The following is a 14,585-nucleotide window of genomic DNA, read 5'->3' as shown; positions in this document are numbered from 1 at the left end:
GTTAGCTACGAGCTCATACATACAAGAATATGGCATCTGTGCCGCTATGGATGTGTCCAGTCTGCATAGCTATTGGCCAACCCTTAGCTCCGGTGTTTCTTATTTTTGCGCGTAGGCAGCGAATGTGTACATAATTGCGAATGTGTTTTCATTTCCGGGCGGCAGCTTCAATTTCCCGACATTAGCAGTCCCGTAGCCTAGAGAATCGTAATTGCAATTGCATCTGAGTACAAACATGAATTAGACTCTATGGGCCTAATTCAGATCTGTTCGCTCGCTAGCATTTTTCACTGCGCAACGATCAGGTAACTATTGCGCATGCGTATGCACCACAATGCGCAGGCGCGCCATATAGTTACAAAGCGGATTGTTGTTGTGCACTGGTTCTAGCGAAGAAACCATTCGCACAGCCGTTTGCAAGGAGATTGACAGGAAGAAGGCGTTTGTGGGTGGCAACTGACCGTTTTCTGGGAGTGGTTGGAAAAACGCAGGCGTGTCCAAGCGTTTGCAGGGTGGGTGTCTGACGTCAATTCCGGCCCCGGACAGGCTGAAGTGATCATAGCGGCTGAGTAAGGTCAGAGCTACTCAGAAACTGCACAAACTGTTTTTGTACCGCTCGGCTGCACATGCGATCGCACACTTGCAAAGCTAAAATACACTCCCCTATAGGCGGCGACTATCTGATCGCAGCGCAGCAAAAAGCAGTTAGCGAGCGATGAGATCTGAATTAGGCCCTATGTACAGTAATGTGTATGATTTGGGGAGATACTGTAGGAAGAGCGTCTTGTTCTCCATCTTTAATACCTGACAGTTCTACCTTAGTCAGAGCCCAGATAACTATACACAGACATGCTGAATATATACCATGCTTAAATCTCATGAGTCAAAAATCTCATACAACCCCCCGACGTCTCATGGCAAAGAGGACATGACCTTAGGGTCTAATGATTTGGGTCATTCTTTATTGGACTGGATCGTGGCTTGGCCAGACCAATGTACTAGCTTAAAATGTCTGGATGTTTCCAGAGAAGGAGAATGCTGCACGTATCTATTTGCCGCGCCTATGGTACGGTCAGACCTGTGCGGAAGTCTGCATTTTCTGGAATAGTGATGAATAACCGTCATCTGATATCTCATTTTGTTTTTTCCTCCCCACCTACTCCTGACTTACAGATTTCTGATAATTCCCCACATTTTTCCTAATCTTTACTGAAAATTCGGTTTCCCTACTGGAACCTCCCACCTTCCAGGCAGTCATGACTTTTGCTGTATTATAATGCTTTAATTTGGAGCAGTCTATTTCAATGTAGAATTGAATTATAAAATACCAAATAGCAAACATTAAAAGATTGCGGCTGGAATTTGTGAATTCCAAATCAGCAAAGCCACGCGCGTTTCGCTAGCAGAAATGGGCCACAAGTGTTTCCCAAGCAGGACCCAACAACCCCACACAGCAAATTTACTAACACCATTGCGACTGGCATTTCATAGAATTTCAAAGAAAATGCAGAACTTGGAGTCTTCCCACCTCTGTTTCTTGACCTGTTCTGCTGGGAAACTTCAATTGCATGAAATTTCACAGCAGTTTGTGTGTGTGTGTGTGTGTGTGTGTGTGTGTGTGTGTATACTGTATAACATTATTTATACCACTGTCACACAGATATATCTCTAAAACCCAGCTTTTACCCAGCATTTGAGTTCCGGTTCATTTTGCCAGGCAAAGTCATGGGTGAAGCAGTTCTACACAGTCATTTGCTGATCAACTCGGGTATTTCTCCTGCGTGAAAGGGTCAACCCGGATCACCATTGTTGGGTCTTTGACCCTGGTGATAACCAGGGTCGAATTCCTGGGAATTACGACCAGTGTTGACCCTTTCGCACGGAAAAAGGACCTGTGTTGAGCTGAAAAAATTACTGGGTAAAAAAGTGCATTACCCAGTAATTTTGTTTTCTGTGTGAAAGGGGTATTACATAGCACTTTTCTCTCAACAGGACTCAAAGTGCTTTACATTTGCTTTATAAAACATGAGATACAAAATAAGCCTTACAGAAAAGAGAACTAAAGAACTAAGCGTTATGGTTATTTTTTCTATAGAAACTTACGAGACATTAGTGAAACGCGTGAGCACAGGAAATCCTTAAATTTGTTTTTAAAGGATTTTACAGTGTAAGTCTCTTGAACTGTGCGGGCAGTCACATCCAAAACTAAAAGCTGGACCCCCAGATGAATTCCGGGAAAGTCTAGGTGCTGCTAATAGTCGTTCATTTACAGATCGCAATGAGGGATCAGAAGCTGCGTCAGGTACCTCGGACCCTGGTCATGTGGAGCTGGGAATGTCAGTAAGCCAATCCTGAAAACAATTTGCCATCTTACCGGCAGCCAGTGAAGGGAGTTGAGAATGGGTGTTATGTGGCAGGAACGGGGCTGGTTAGTTAATAGCCTGATCACTGCATTCTGTACCATCTGTGAGTGGTGCAATCCTTTTGCTGGGAGACCCAGGTAGCGGGCACTGCAGTAGTCTACACTGGTATATTTTGGGCCCATCCTTCGCTGGTTTTGCTACTAATGTGCAGATAAACCATTCTTCTTCCTCTACATTTTTAAATCAGTCTCCTCTTCCAGCCGGTGTGCCCCATATACAAGAATAACAGATTGCCTCTATCTGTTGCCCATCTATTTTATGAGCTAAGCAAGACAAGTTATTGTCAGTGGAAGCGTTATCTTCTGCAGTGAGCGCGGAGGATAAATTCTTGGCTTTATATTGCATTTGTTATTACTGATATTATTTATTTACAATGCCCTCATATATTCTGCATTGCGCTGCAATATTTACACATTTACATTATTTAGCACGCCAGCTTCCCAGCCTCCAGGGAAACACATAAAACCCCCTCAAAATAATTAAGAATAATTAAATAACAAAAATCACACAGCACCATATGAATTCCAATTGTCACACTCTGCACCTTGTACAGTATGTGAGCGTTATTTACAGATACGAAATGTCTCGTTTTTGTCACTTGCAGATACTAGCCTCCAAAGTAGTGATGAACTTACTGCATTCCGCACCGGAACAGGCTGTTTGCGCAGAACTGTGGAGTTCCTGTAATACAATCGCCAATTTCCTAATTAACTCTTCTGCAGAGCTTCATTGTGCATTTTTGAATTTTTGCAAATTTCAAAAAATGTACGATTGATGAATACAGATTGGATGATGGCGGACAATTTGTTCTTCCTTGTGGTGTGTTTGGAGTAGGGCTGGGAATTCCTGGAAGAATTATCCGCTGAATCCTTGAGACCAAACATTCTGCGGCCATAAGCGGAAATTGCCAAATATTGGTTCCATAACCATCGGTCTTTTCTACATTGAAGTGAGATAGTAAAATAGGTCAAGGACATTATGGCTGCATAAATCTTAAGTTAACCAACCATTGCTGAAGGCAAGCTATAATTGGACTGATGGTTGCAGAATGGTTATATAGAGCATAACCATTTTCTAACCATTGGTCTAACCATTCTACAACCGGCAGCCCAAACGGGGGGCATAATTGTGCATGCTTGGAATCAAACAATGGGGGCATATGGATGGGTTGCACACAAATCAGACACACACACACGTCACACACACACACACACACACACATTTTGCTATGGGGCTCATCAATTTTGTGTTGTTAAGTGCTGGAGAAACATTGTAACGTCGGCATCTTGCAGCCAATTGAATTGCACCACAAAGTGCAAAGAGTTTTTCCCCTGATCGGAGGGTGGGTCCAGGTGGGCAGTTCCGGGGGTTGTGGCGCCGAGAATCTAATTATCGTGCCCCAATTTTTGCTGCTAAACTTTGCAATTTGTGCTAATGGGCATCAGAAGAGGGGGCAACAACGCATTTCGCCACGAATCTTGTTACCAAGTCCTCAGACCGCACATTTTACTGCGGAAGCGAGCAGGATCCGGCCGGCTGGTCCACTACCCAGGGAGCACTAGAGAAGTCGGTCAAATTCAGAGTGAGAGTAGGATATATGTGTATAAATCTGGATTAATGACCTGGGGGGAAATGTATCAAATCTTGGAGAGAGATAAAGTTGCTCAGCTTCTGTCATTTTTCTATCACAGCCTGTAACATGGCAGTTAGGAGCTGGTTGATTGCTTTGGACAACTTCCCCACTTCTGTCTCTAAGAGTGGATACATCTCCCCCCTAGTCTGGGCTAAGTAGGAGTTTGTTGATACATATAGATGGGAAAAGCATTGTCATGTTTGTCCAATCAGCTCCCACTTTACTTCATTTAAGCAGTTTAAACAGCACATTAAACAGCTATTTCAAAAGCAGACAAGAAATAAATAGAATTGTGCAGCATTTACATGGCCCAGGGATGTCCCCGATTCCCGGTGAAGCGTCAGGCTACATTCCCATGACGGTTGGTTTAGGCCAAACATGGCTGCCCCCAGCGCGTGTCTCAGAGTGAAGCAGAACGGTTGCTGAATATAACGGGTTTCAGTCAACAACAAATAGGAGCTTTCTGCTGATGGCTGCGTGACTGACAGCTGAGGGGTTTGCTCTGTAAGTCCTGGCGGTTAATAACCGATCTCTGAAACATGACAAATCCTTTCCAGGAACTGCCGGAGAATCATCTCTATAACCTGACAGACTTTGATGCCGGCTCCTTCCACACAGGTCAAGAGCGATGTCAATAATCCGGCACACAAAGCCGAAGGTGAGGAGAAACACGCCGGCGCTGGGTATAATTGCCGCAGAGCACCGAACAGCCGGCAATTCCGCACATAATGTACCGTGATAGTTAATTGTGCGTGGAATGCAATTACAAACCGTAGCTGAAAAAATGGAGACACACATTGCGCGACGCACAAACGGGTTTATACGCATTTTGCAGGCTTGCCGACTGTAGCATTTTTTTGTGAGTTTGCGCAGTACAGCAGGTGGCGCCCCTAGGCAATTGCCTCACATGCCCCTTCTGCTGCTGCGTCCGCTTCTTAATTACCAGTGTATTTCAAAGGCAGCAATACCCACACAGTACCACTTCCCGCACTCCACATGCAATTCTCCATACTCATTCTGCAATCAACAACCAATAATGGTAATGAGAATTTGAAAATAAAATGACACAGCTGACCACGCCCAGAGGCTGACCCTTAGCGCTCATTCATCAACTGAACGGGAAAACGCAGCTGCACGAGGGGGACGCGGAGGCATACATTATCTGTGGATCGGTTGCCTTTTAGATTGATGAACCAATACCCTTGTGCCAGCTGACTGTGAGAAATCCCTGGCCTGGCAGTGATGTCCTGATGGGTACTCCGCCCCAAGGCCGCGCTGATTTACACACATGTCAGGGTCTGTGTTACGGCTGGTAGTGAGATGTAACGTTCCGATGGGGAATTGACCATATATCCGTCACTTCCCTCTCTTATAACTCTCACGCGTAACACTTGCAGACAGAACCTGCTATTATGAAGGATAAGGGGCTACAAATCCGGATAGCGCTGCCATATTTCACGCCACGGCGCAAGTATCCGGAGAGACACACTTATAATAATATCTATGTACCTGTGCAGTTCTATCTCAGAATAAATACTGTAGCTGCAGACGCTTATTTTTCATTGGACGATGATGTTTCGGTGACTTACATATATAGTAACATAGTAACATAGTAACTAAGGTTGAAAAAAGACAATTGTCCATCGAGTTCAACCTACAGTATTTGTGGTCTTTTATGCAGTCTTATTATAGGACTAGTTATTTTTATGTTAGGACTAGTTATATTAACTATAATGCGTGCCTACGCACCATAACCCTGAATATCTTTATCCAATAGGAATTTATTTAACCCATTCTTAAAGGTGTTGACTGAGTCCGCAGTTACTACTCTCTCAGGCAGGGAATTCCAAACACGTATTGGCTTTACTGTGAAAAAACCTTTTTGCCTCAATGTGCGGAAACTCCTCTCTAACCTAAGCGAGTGACCACGTGTTCTCTGTGCTGATCTTATAGAAAACAGGTCCCTCCCAAGCCCTGTGTATTGACCTCTTATATATTAGTAGATGTTGATCATGTCCCCGCTTAGTCTCCTCTTTTCCAGTGTAAACATGCCTAGCCTTGCAAGCCTTTCCTCGTATCCCAGCATCTCCATGCCCTTGATTAGTTTGGTCGCCCGCCTCTGAACTTTTTCTAGCTCCAGGATATCCTTTTTGTAATATGGTGCCCAAAATTGCACACAGTATTCAAGATGTGGCCTCACTAGTGATTTATATAATGGGAGTATAATACTCTCGTCCCTTGCATCAGTTCCCTGTTTTATGCATGCTAAAGCAGACTTCATGCTGCTTGTTGCAATCTGAGGGGTAGAAGTTAAAGGGATTTGAGAACTGTAGGTTTTCTGGTTGGAGCGGGGGACAGCCGCTGTGACATCATTGTACAATCTTATACTGGACATTAATTGTTGGCATGGGCAGAAAATTCTCATCTCCCGCAACAGTTTATAGTCCACTTCATTTCTCTGCATCACGGTTCATCTCCCAGATGGTGGAGCGGTTTCACGGTGTATCGCATAAACAGCGAGACGTGACTTATATACGGCAGATATTGATCCGTAGCTTCTTTTCTATCAGAAAAAAAATAAATTATCCTTACACTGAGGTAGCCGGACGATGAGGCTCTATTAGGATGGGATAATGTATATCCAAGTATAACATAATAAGTACAGCACCCAAAAATCCACTGAGGATTTTCAGCCGTCTACCTGTAATTTTCCTTAGAGAGGTAATAAAGCTGCAATCTTTCAACATGCTTGACTGATCCGATTATTGGTTGGCCGCATCTGGCAATGCAAGCACAGGGTTGGCCGATTGTCCAATATTTCACCTGTTCCTTCACAGGGTAGGAACGGGAAAATGTTTCCTCACCTAAGGCGGGATGTATTAAAATACATTGCCGCCCCTCGCCGCCTACCACAGCGATGCTAACCGCATATGCACTAACATATGTGATTAACATCGCAATGCGGTGACAGAGGCCCCCCGCGATACCTGTCAGAAGGCGTGTGGGGGGGGGTCTCTGTGGGGTCCGTCACCAGCCAGCCCCGGGAGGTGACATGTGCTGGGAGTTCCCGGGCTCCTCCTCCTCCCCCCTACAGCCAGAAGGAGAAATGGCTGTGCTGCGGGGGTGAAGGAGCTGGGGGATCGGGGCCTGCTGCCTTGACACAGGTGAGGGGGGGTCAGAGGGTGCGACGCTCGGCGGCGGGTGCGAAAGAAGCCCATAGGCTTCTTTAGGGTATCGCAATAAAAAGATGGCGATACCCTTGGCGGCGAAAACCCAGCGTCCGGGTCTTAGTACATATGAAAATGCGGGGGGGGGGGTTTACCGCATTTTACCTTTAGTACATCCCACCCCATGGGCAGAACACAGATATTGCAGTATATGGCCACGATATCTACTGGACAATCGGTAATCCAGCCACAAGGTCATGGGCACCCAAGGCTCATTGATGTGCATAGGGAGAGAAGACTAACCTGTCTGGTCGTATCCCTCAGATAAAGCTAGGTATGATAGAAAGGTGTCAGAACACACAGTGCGGCACAGCTTCCCTGGTGGCAGTGGCCTCTTGCAGCACAAAATGCACCCTGCCGCATTGCAAACATCGTTCAGGAATGGTTTAATAAACATAAGAAAAGTTCAAGACTGCCAGATACCACAAGAACCTTCAGAGGTCTTCTGGAGTCCATGCCTCGATGGCCCCTCGTAACTACCAGTATGTACATTTTCTGTTCAGATGTTACTAGTCTATATGGGCTGAGGTTGAGATCCTGGCAGTTGGCACCCTGACAGTCAGAATACCAACAGCTGTATCCTCATTGTCAGAATCCCCACAGATCCCAAAGGTAAGTACTGGGTTTGAGGTTAGGGTTAGGCACTAGGGTTAGGGTTCGGCTGCAGACAGGGGTGGGGTGGGGTGTTAGGGTTAGGGTGCAGAGGACGGGACGGGTTAGGTCGCGGGAGGGGAAGGTTAGAGTTAGGCTGCAGGAGGGGTGGGTTAGGATTAGGGGTAGGGTTTAAATCCTTACCGGTATCCCGGGACAGCATGGGGCCTCTTTCCAGCCCTGATTCGCACGCGCTCGTGAAAGGGGCGTCAGTACACATCAGGGTGTGCCGTGAGTTTGGGGGGGGTTGGACTCACGGCACGCCCCCATATTGCTTAGCAACGGGACACTACGGGCGGAGGCGGCGGCAGCAGCAAGGGACAAACCAGAGAGCCGGGAGCTGCGCGCGGCCTTTCCGGCTCTCTGTGGACCGGACGGACCATCGGCCCTTCTGGCATTTGCCATAAGTGCCAGATGGGGAGTCCGGCCCTACTGGTATCCATCAGCACTCTGAACATTGGGATCCCGACTGCTGGGAATTTGTACCCAACCCATATATATATATATATATATATATATAGCAGGATATTCCTCATTCCTTAGTTGGTTCACAACCTTATCTAGACTGCTGAATACATAAAGTATACAAATGTTGTAACCACCGATGTTTAGCTAACGTTAATGGTTTGCTATCGTTGGTCAATGGTTTTGCCGTCGATGACAGAGATCAAATGTTTCTCTGCCTTCGATGGTAGAGATCCCATTATGATACAACTGGGTTTTCTTTATTAGCCACAAAACTCTTAGCCCCACTCTTGAAATTATTTCAAAGATGCTCTCGCTTTCTCCAAATGGCTCCTCGCTGTCACATGATGCATCTAGTGACACCTAATGATCAGTTGAACGATCTGTGGTTTTCTATGAGTAGATTCCTGCTGCTGATGGAAAGTATTGATGGTGCCACCGATGAAGACCATTGATGGTGCCATCCATGGACACACTAGATGGTCAAACATTCAATGGTCAACCCTAAAGTAAACTGTGTTTGAACCTGGAACCTCAGAAGCTTTGTAGGAGGCATGCTGGAGAGGGGTCTGACACACTAGCAGTCATTAAATCTGTGTCCTGATTGGATTGGGAGAGTGTTGTGCCATCCAATCAGGAACTACTAGTCCAACGGCGTATTAAGAGAGGAAGGGATTCAAGTGCAGCTTCCGTCCGGGCCCCCTTCTCTTTAGCCAGCTGCTGGCAGCTGTGTACTAGAGTCTACTACGCATGGACAGGTCTCCAGGAAAATGTCATGGCAGCCATTTTCCTGGTGATTTCCCTACTGCGCATGCTCAAAACAGCAGGAAAATGGCATGATGCCACTGTACCAGTCAAGGGAGCCATTGAATCCTGAATCTCCTATCTCCCCAGCAGTGATCCCCAACATACTGTATAGTATGGGAAGAGGCACTGTATAGTATGGGAAGAGGCACTGATTAAATACATGATCACTTTTTTGTAGATTTCAGACCATTTTCCACAACATTGTTGCTCAGCCTATTGTTGCACACAACCGACAATAATCCTTAATAGTAAATCAGTTTTTTTGTCCTTTTAAAGACATAAAAGTCATGAAATGGAACTTTGAGAAAGCGTCTTTCCCGGAGAAATATGATGACCCAGCCTAGAACCTCTGCTTTCAGGCAGATGACAGCTATGAAGACTTTATGAAGTTTCATCGATCTTTTTTCTTTTTTGGAGAGTTGATACAGAGCAGGAAAACGGTTTCTCTCAGAGAAGCGAAGGATAAAAACAGAACAGTTCAATTGTCTTCCCAGCCCGCCGACGCTTCGTAAATGGAACAACTATTTTAAAATAAAATAAAAACAAAACCCGCGATGTGCTGTAGATGACGGTGAGTATTGATCTTATAGCACACAGAGTTATAGTATCGCAGAAGAGGAGTCTGAAAACGGCCTTAAACATTGTACATCGTTTTTGGGGGTTTTTCAAGTCTTTATTTAAGACGGAAAAATTTCATTTTTCTTATTTTTTATTGCTTATAAAGAGCATTTATATGTTCTTCTTTGTACTCTTCAGACAGGATTGTTTTCTAATATGCTATTATGAAATGCTGATAAGTAATTTGGGTGTAAAAATATAAGGTATAAATGTAACGTGGAGGATATTGATGTAATGTGGGGGTTAGTAATGCAGCTATGAATATATTGTAGAGTCTATTAGTGTAATGTGAGGTCTCTGTATTAAATATTGGCGCTAAAAATTATTTCAGACTTATTATGCTTATTTATTGAATGAGAACGATGTTAGTTAAATATCAGTGATGGGAATTTTCCCTTTTGGGTGTCACGGATTTAATTTCTGGCCTAGGAATGACCGTGCATGAGCCATCCGTGGTCATTCCTAGGCTGGAAATGAAATCCATGACACCCAAATGAATCATTGATGGCCGATGGTTTCACACCATCACTAAGAAGTCATCGATGGTCGGCCTTACCGCATGTGGTGATGGGGCCCACGCATACACATAGCGTTTCACCACTCACCATTGGGGATCAGCCTCTGATGTTTACCATTGGTGCCCACTGGTTGAGGGCAAAACACTCACTTTTTAAAAATGTAAAGTATTAATACAGTAATAAATCCAATATGACCAAAAGTGCATCTGCTCAGTTATAAATGATATATTCATACATCTACAATAATAGTTTCACTCATCTAAGTTTCATCTGTTGTTTTTAGGAACATGTGCAAAGAAATATGTAAGCAAATGTCATATGCCAAAATAACCACCAGGGCGGCGTTGCTGCGGGATTCTAGAGCTAGTGTGTATAACTCAAGCAATTTCCCGTAGGCTGAGTAGCCCTTCCATGTCTGCTGCAATACTCTCCTGGCTGCTGATACAGCAACAACTTGCCTATATAAAGACTGAGAAACGTGTTAGGCACTGGCCTTAGGACCTGGACCTATAATTGTCACAGCAGGTGAGTCATGAAAACATGACCTGTCTTTTGAAGCTGACAAAACCTATTTTAAAAGTACTAGTTAGAGTGGGCCAGTACATAATGTCTCAACCCCATTCTCAAGCTTTCCAAAAGGATCAGCTTTAATAAGTATTACCCTATTTGACATTGTCCAAGATGATTTCAATTACAGTACACAACAAAGCAAATCCAGAAAACATGACCTGCTGGCGGCATACTATACTTATTGTTATTGTATATGTCGCTTATTGTTGAAATGAGTATCAGTTAATAATGCAGGAACAGTACATTGGAATGAAATCAGTCTTACAGCATAACCCGTCGCATCTGGTATTACACACATATAAACGTAAAACACATTTCAATCAATGCTGTAAAGTGGCAAGAGCAGAGCGCTGTGGATTGGGAGAAAGGGCTCTTGTTGCAATCTATGTACAGTGTTGTGGATGAGGATCCACTGTAAGAGGAGGAGAAGGGAGGGCAAGGTACAGACTAATAGACTATATGGCTGCAGAACACACTAATGATTACATCCGCACATAACCAATACCCAGTAATGTCCGCCGGGTACAGCAGACACAGATGAAACAAATTCACTTTAGTAATGAACCTTCCCTAGCATAAGATGACAATACAACTCCCAACGCTGTGATGTTACCAGAGCCAGCACTAGGGCAGGGTGGAAAGGGCACCCGCGCCAGCACCCCACTTCTACAGGGGCCCCCAGACCACATAGTTTTACATGTGTTTCTACACTGTTGGGCTACAGTATTTTATGTATAATATATATTTTTAACCTTTTAAGTTTTTTCTCTCTAATAAATGAAGCAGGATACTATCCACAAGACCACACTACAGTAGTTCTAAAGCCGACCGTGGTAAGTAACGCCGCCTATCACGGAGACACACCAAATAACGAGCATCACAAGCCTCTGTGTTCACACTTCTTGTCAGGCTGCAATCAATGAGCCACAGCTCCAATCTAACACACACACATGAGAGGACAGAGAGCGCTGCCATGTGCTAATGTGCCAGGTGCCGTGTGACAGGCAAGGTCAGGCGGCGGCGCAGGGGCAGAGGGGTGGCACACAAAGGGTTACCTAACATTCCTCAGCCGCCGCCGTCCTTGGGGAACGCTCGCAGTTCCCATTTTCTCTACATCTTTGCTTTAACCTAACGCAAATTAATCTTGACCGCTAATTATTCCATCCGTCTTCCAAAAAAACACACGCCCTGTTAGCGGCCCCCGGGGAACGGACTGGATAGAAAATAAAGTAACACATAAGCCAAGAAGAAAACAGAATACTGGTGACTATAGATTTAACCATTTGTTACACAAACACACACACACACACACACACACACACACACACTAACTGCAGTGCTATCGACCAACATCCAGCTATCCTCATGCGCACCAATAGATTGCAAGCTCTGTGGCACAGGTGGCTGATTCCATCACACAGCTGCATGTGACAGTACAGTACATGCAGGGCTGACATTGTATTCACTGCGACACATCCTATAGACTCCTCAGACCAGTCATTAACAGCTAATGGTGTCAGCAATTCTATGGCACATTGCAGGGTGACACCGAGTAACACCTCCTCAGTACCAGGAGGCTTAACCCCCCTTTTGCCTGGCAGGTCATTACCATGCGTTACCCGGCCCATCCTGGGTAGCAATGGAAAGGGGGGTAACATGAAATGTATTTACTGCCGAGTCCGCATCCTAATCCCATTGGATTAATGACAATCCTTGCTTAAAGATCAATCTGATGTCAGATGCAATCACGGGAGCTGTGACTTGTCCCCCTCTCTGTATTAGAGGGCTGCGCTAATCGGTGCATTAACCCTTTCAGGGCTGCTGCAGTGCAATTGGCTGCAAGGAGCACATATACATTTTAGCAATGAGACACGTGACGTAGTCACTCTTAATCATCTTCACATGATGGGATGAGTCAATCTCTGGGAGAGCATCATTAGGAGAAAGGTACTCTTACAGATTACTGACAGGGGGGAGTGAATGAGGCATAAGATAAATCAAAGTATAAAAAGCAATTATTTAATGTTCCTCTACCCTGATCTGCTCAGCTGCGCACATACAATATGTGCAATTAATGATGTAATGACTCAGTATAGATTGCACGGGACCTGAGAAGCCTCATACGACACATGCATATAATATACACAGCACTGTGTCGTGGTTAATACAGTACATCTGTTCATGCTGCCTGTACACGGCTACACCTCCTGCCCAGAGACGGACCTAGACTTTTCTTTAGGGGGGGGGGGCGGTTTACTGTTTAATCTTGACCCCTCCCTCTACAGTCCCAACTCCTCCCATCTGCAATCCTAACTCCTCCTCTCTCAATTCTGGCTGATCTTTTTGAGTGAGACTGAGATAGAGCTTTGTGATTGTTCTATGTACGTGACTGTGCTATGGTGTAATTGTATTTATTAGCCCTAGTACCCACACACCAGCAAGTGAGGGGCAAATGCACTGTAACCCTTGCTCTCCTGGCTCCTCTGTGCTGCTGTGGTATAAACTGCAGCACATCATTCTGCCTCAGGCTATCCCCGGAGAGCTCTCTTCTGCTCAAAAGTGTGCGTGGCTATGACTGTGTTAGGGGGGGGCGGTCGCCCCCTTCGCCCCCCCCTAAATCCGGCCCTGCTCCTGCCAGCACTCATTCACTCCCGTCCTATCTCTTGTGGTCCAGCAGCATCCTGCAAAACTCAAGTATCCAGCAACAGCAGAAGAAAGAGGAAAAGAACCAGGCAGAGCGCCCCCTACCTGAGGACGGCTGTATCCCCCTGCCGGACGGTGATGTTGTCTGTGCTCCGGTTAAAATCCACGCTGCGGACAGGCAGCCCTGTGGGGAGAAGGCAGAGGAGTCTTAGAAGGAGAAGAGGCAACTGGTTCCTGTCTGCGTGCCAGCTCCACACCATGGTTACCGCTTAACGATTCAAATCACAATGCAAAAAAATAAAAATACTTTGAAAAAAACAGAAGAAAAAAAAAATAACTTGCACCAAAAAATAAAATAAAAAATTCTACAAAATATAAAAACCCAAAAGGATTAAATTCAGGAGAGAGAAAAAAAATCAACCATGAAATTAAAGTCTCTTGTTAAATCCCACAGTTTATGGCAGCAGTTTACAATTCCAGAGAGCGGGTATCAGGGGGAGGGGGGGGCAACTATCTTCATGTAAATTCCCAAAGTGTGACTCTCATCAATGCACAGTGCCCGGGGATGGAGCCCACTGCCCGGATGTTGGAGGTGCTGGGGGGTTGGAGGACAATGGGGGGGTGTATAGATCCTGCAGTCTTTGCAGACGGGGGTATCCGATGGGATAAATTCCACAACAATCCCGGAGTGTTGGTGGCTGGGAGCAGAGCGGCTGTGGATTCTGCTGCTGATGCTGACTGTGTACACAGAGCACTAACCCACTTTCCCAGGCTCTGAGAGATGGATGGGGAGAGGGAGGGGGAGGACGGAGGAGGATCTCAGTGTGGAAAGCAGAAACCTGCCTGTACTGGAAGGGAAAGGAGACGTTATCTGGGGCTTTCTGCAACAACAAACCCCCCACTCCTGCCACCTACTCAACACATCCAGCCCTGGCTTCCCCCCAACACCCTCAGAGACACGTGTACCCCCCCACAGTGGCTGTGCCCATTGGGGTGTAGTGCTGGGGTGACCTCCTTGCAGAAGCATCCA

The 14,585-nt window shown here is 45.6% G+C and overlaps 1 protein-coding gene across 3 annotated transcripts in view; it reads right to left on the bottom strand.

Annotated features, from left to right (window-relative positions):
• Positions 1–14,330, bottom strand: part of LSAMP (limbic system associated membrane protein) — a 1,024,508-nt gene extending 1,010,178 nt beyond the window's left edge. The window contains exon 1 of one of the 3 annotated variants that reach the window (XM_063956776.1): positions 13,661–14,330. In XM_063956776.1, coding sequence (XP_063812846.1) covers positions 13,661–13,815 — 155 coding nt within the window. In that variant the 5' untranslated portion in view covers positions 13,816–14,330. The remainder of the gene's footprint in view (positions 1–13,660) is intronic. The other 2 variants (XM_063956777.1, XM_063956778.1) reach the window with 2 other exon arrangements.
• Positions 14,331–14,585: the final 255 nt, after the last annotated feature.

The sequence above is a fragment of the Pseudophryne corroboree genome, chromosome 2 (assembly GCF_028390025.1).
Source record: "Pseudophryne corroboree isolate aPseCor3 chromosome 2, aPseCor3.hap2, whole genome shotgun sequence".
Classification (NCBI taxonomy): Eukaryota; Metazoa; Chordata; class Amphibia; order Anura; family Myobatrachidae; genus Pseudophryne; species Pseudophryne corroboree.
This window is presented reverse-complemented; position numbering and strand designations above follow the sequence as displayed.